At 39.2% G+C, this 4,315-nt stretch overlaps 1 protein-coding gene across 1 annotated transcript in view; it reads right to left on the bottom strand.

Moving 5' to 3' along the window:
* Positions 1 to 3,436, bottom strand: part of LOC308150397 (centrosomal P4.1-associated protein-like) — a gene marked incomplete at both ends in the record, with an annotated part of 12,277 nt that extends 8,841 nt beyond the window's left edge. The window contains one exon of the mRNA XM_080523236.1: positions 3,415 to 3,436. Within this exon, the coding sequence (XP_080379362.1) occupies positions 3,415 to 3,436 (22 nt within the window). The remainder of the gene's footprint in view (positions 1 to 3,414) is intronic.
* Between the last annotated feature and the right edge of the window lie 879 nt (positions 3,437 to 4,315).

The following is a 4,315-nucleotide window of genomic DNA, read 5'->3' as shown; positions in this document are numbered from 1 at the left end:
TCCACTATTGTGTGCCCTATACTGGGTTGTAATACCCTTTATCTCCAGTTCCCCTAGATACTAAGTGGCTGTCGCTCCCAGGGGTTGGGTCTCATGCTACCTGGCTAGCTCCATTTATACTGTGGGTGTTTTAAAAGATGTATTTGTAATAAAGTGATCTTTTGTATACTTTTCTAAAACCGGGTCTCTGACTATTCTGTGGCCTGTACCTGCAAGAAGGGAATCCCTGTTCATGATAATCAGCCCGTCAGGCTTACCTGGTTCATATGACTAGATTATTTAGGTGAAAGTCCTAAGGTGGCGTTGTCACACCTTGCAATTTTAGGCCCCCAGTTGGCCGGGTTACAGGAGCACACAATAATAGCCTACTGTACTAGTAGCAATAGACAATAGCACACATTAGAAGATTCACTGGCAATGCCACACACAGCACTATGAAACCACTAAATAAGTACATGCAAGAGGAAGTCACACACAATCACTCGCTCCAGTGCTCCTTTAACTTCAAATGGGCGTGTCTACCCTACAGGGGTGGGCTAGCGGTACTACCACGTTAGCTGGACCAGACTACGGGGCGGAGCATGAATAAAATAAAAACATTTCAAAATAATTAAAAACAATTCAAAAGGTTCAAGGGGAGCTAAAACTGTTGTCATACAAAAATCCTAACCAAGCAAAGCAGCAGTGACAATGGCTATAAGCTGTAGTTCTGTTCTGTTCTGGAAAGAAAGACATCCAATAATACCGACATTAGCCAATTAGACATCACATAAACATAATACATTATTACGGATATTTACAGAGAACATGTCACTTTACAGGTTGTCAATATTAGTTTGTGTGTTTAGAACACATTACCGTGGCTGTAGCCTATCAATGCCCGCAACCAGACGGCTCTAAACGTGCCTTGAGCCAGGGAACAATAATGAACTCCCTCACAGGAGTAGACAGCTCAATAGCGGGGATATCTGCAGTGCATGGATGTATATCAAACAAACATTAGCCTACTAAACCATGTGCACACTGCCGACTGGGAAACCAAGGGAGACGCTGCATACCTGTAGTCAGAATGTAGCCGTGTGTAATCAGTAGGCGTGGCCACAGCTGGTAACAGAGGAGGAGGGGACCAAGACACAGGCACTTGTCACAGGTAAGCTATTTATAGAGAATATGCCAAGTGGGCGTGATTTACCAATTAACCCCACTGGTTACACTGGCACCAGACTTGCCCTCCAATGGATCCTCGTTAAGTTCCCAGAATGTTCTAGGATAATGTTCTCTAAAAACATTTTTAAAATGTTGTGTGATAACCTTCTTAAAATGTTAAGTGACAACATTGCTAGAACATTATGCCCTAATGTTCTTGAAAATATTTTCAGCGGGAAGTTTTCTTTAAGTTCCCAGAATGTTCTAGGATAATGTTCTCTAAAAACATTTTTAAGATGTTGTGTGATAACCTTCTTAAAATGTTAAGTGACAACATTGCTTGAACATTATGCCCTAATGTTCTTGAAAATGTTTTCAGCGGGAAGTTTTCTTTAAGTTCCCAGAATGTTTTAGGATAATGTTCTCAAAAAACATTCTACAAATGTTTGGTAATAACCTTCTTAAAATGTGAGTTGACAATATTGCTAGAACATTACACCTTGGCTTATGTTCTCAAAACATTTTCAGCTTAAGTTTTTTGTTTGTTCCCAGAATGTTTTAGGATAACGTGCTCTAAAAACCATTCTAAAAACGTTTGCTTATAACCTTCTTAAAATGTTTACTGAAAACCCTGTTAAAACATTATGCCCAAACATTCTTAAAATGTTTTTGGGATGTTATTAAAAATTCAAGTTTCAGACTTGCACCAATAACCGAGGAGGCTGAGGACGTGGCAGACCAATCAAACGACTCTGATTAGATTTCACGCCTGACTGAGATGTTCAGTGGTCGGGCACAGTAGACGGTTTTAGTTGAACACAGCACAAGGGAACGGGACACGGTGGATTAAACGGTAAGGTTACAATAACTGTTTTTAATTGATTAACGTTACTTTGTATGGTACATTTACTTTCTTGACCACAAACTAACCGTTAATGCGAATAACGTCGAGCGTGTGTGTTGTCAGAAATTGCTAGGAAGCTGGGCGCAAAATTAACTTTTATCCACCGTCCAAATCGACAAATTGGTGAACGTTCAGATTTGACCAGCCACTCAATATAGTCCATGTCAATCTAACTAAAAAAAAGGCCCAACCCAGGAGAAATTGCAATAGTAATGTTTCATAGTTGTTATTGTTCCTAATACCCCCCTGCATCATATACTAAAAGTCTTAATTAATTAATTTATTGGATCATACTTTTTTCAAGGTCAAAATAGGTTAAACAATGTTTTTGAGTGACGCCATCTGGGTAAAATGGTGTTAATATTGGAGGGCCTATGTATACCTATCCAACATATTTGGTGTCTTTTCCTATGTTTTGGGGGTCAATCTTTCCAATAAAACACTTTTTCAGAGGATATTCTTAAGTCTTATACCTGTATTAGGGGTACAACTACCCCAACACCCACTTATTTGCCAAATGTGACGCCAGACAATATTTTCATCAATCAGTTGCCAACATACACTTTCAGGTTTTTACATATTCTGAAAATACAGATTGTAAGCTTTCAAATGATGTGTCACACATTGAAATCGGACAGAAATTGAAGACGACACGAGTATTTGAATGTTGGTGCACCTCAAACACAGAATGGGAGAAAAGTCACTGATGAAACCACAACAAACGCTGCCTTGTCCAGGCCTTGTCCACACTACACCGTTTTTTTGTAACGCGTCCACACAATCATAGTTATAAAAAAACACCATCCACACAAAACTGCGTGTAAGTGTGTAGTGTAACCATGTAACCAATGTTGTATGTAGGCCTACACTTTTTTTTTTTTTCTTTACTGAAAAGGCAGCTCAATTAATATTACCTTGTAAATAACAAGAGACTTTTTTTTTACATTTTTACATTTTTATTGTACAGTTTGTTTATGTTACTTTAAAAGAAGACTGCTGGGTGAAGACGTTAGCAACAACATCTTATTCGCGCATGCCATGCTTGCTTACTTACTTACGCCTATCGCTCCTTTTGGAGGAGCATAGGCCGTCGACCATGCTTGGCTGTGATACAACATCCAGACTCTTTGGGGTTGGGAAAGGGGTATCTTTGGGTCTGGTTAGAGAAAGCGACTCATTCAGAGTACAGGCCAGCATTTTTCAGAAACAATCTGCTACCAAGGATGACATTGCTGCTGCAGGGGAAAGGGCAATGATACTAATCTACAAAGGAGCAGAAATGGATTCTCTCAATGACCTCAGGCTGAAAAGTTTTTATACTAAAGTGACTGACAGCAAAACGGCTATCCACCCTCGCAACTTGCCGCCAACATCGTCGTCTGCCATGCTCACAGCTTCAGAGTGTACCATCAGGTTCAGGAATGGATGGGAAACTCGCTACCACCAGAGGAATGGGGCTGGAGGATCCAAGACTCATGCCTCATTCCCATCCATTCCGACCAGGACCCTGCTCCTCAATACTTGTTGGAGCTTGTGCGCTGTAATTGCAAGTCAGGTTGTGGCACTATGCGCTGCAAATGCCATCGTCAAGGACTTGATTGCTCTGTAGCCTGTTCAGAATGCAGAGGTGTGTGCGCGAATATGTCGGCACAACATTGGGATGAGGACATGGAGTGAAGGTTACATGTAGGCCTACAGTAAAGGCATATTTCAAGCTTGGTCTAATTTTTTAAATATTGTATTTATAAAGTTTTAATAGGTTTATAGGTTTATGTGGTTTATTTCTCATTGAAGTGTTTAATCTGTATATGATATGCAACATGGTTTTCATAGAAAAACATTAACATTTCTCTATGTTCCGAAATGTCAATGATAATAAATGTGTTATAAACTAATTTGATTGACTTTGTTTGAATACAATAAAATAAAAATATAATTAATGGCCGTTTTCTCAAAAAAAAGTTTTTTCTCATACTCTGAGCCAGAAATCTCCACTTCAGTAGCACTTACATACACCAAACTTTCCAGTTGTATTCCTATCTACATTCCGAGGTCTGATATAGAGGGGTTTGTTAATATATCATTCATAGCCTGATTTATGTAACATTTACTCCTAAAAACATGGCAAAGCTTACTTTTTATGGCTGTTGACAGCATTTTCAGATTTATGGAGTGATAAAAAGAGTTATCCAAATTCCCTGTTATAGAGGACCGTGACTCTAATATGACAACAAGATGAAACAAGAATTTTTAACCTGGCTTTAT

Source organism: Nansenia antarctica (genome assembly GCF_963989245.1).
Source record: "Nansenia antarctica genome assembly, chromosome: 2".
Taxonomy (NCBI): domain Eukaryota; kingdom Metazoa; phylum Chordata; class Actinopteri; order Argentiniformes; family Microstomatidae; genus Nansenia; species Nansenia antarctica.
Note: the sequence above shows the minus strand (reverse complement) of the source record. Positions and strands in the feature narration are given on the sequence as shown.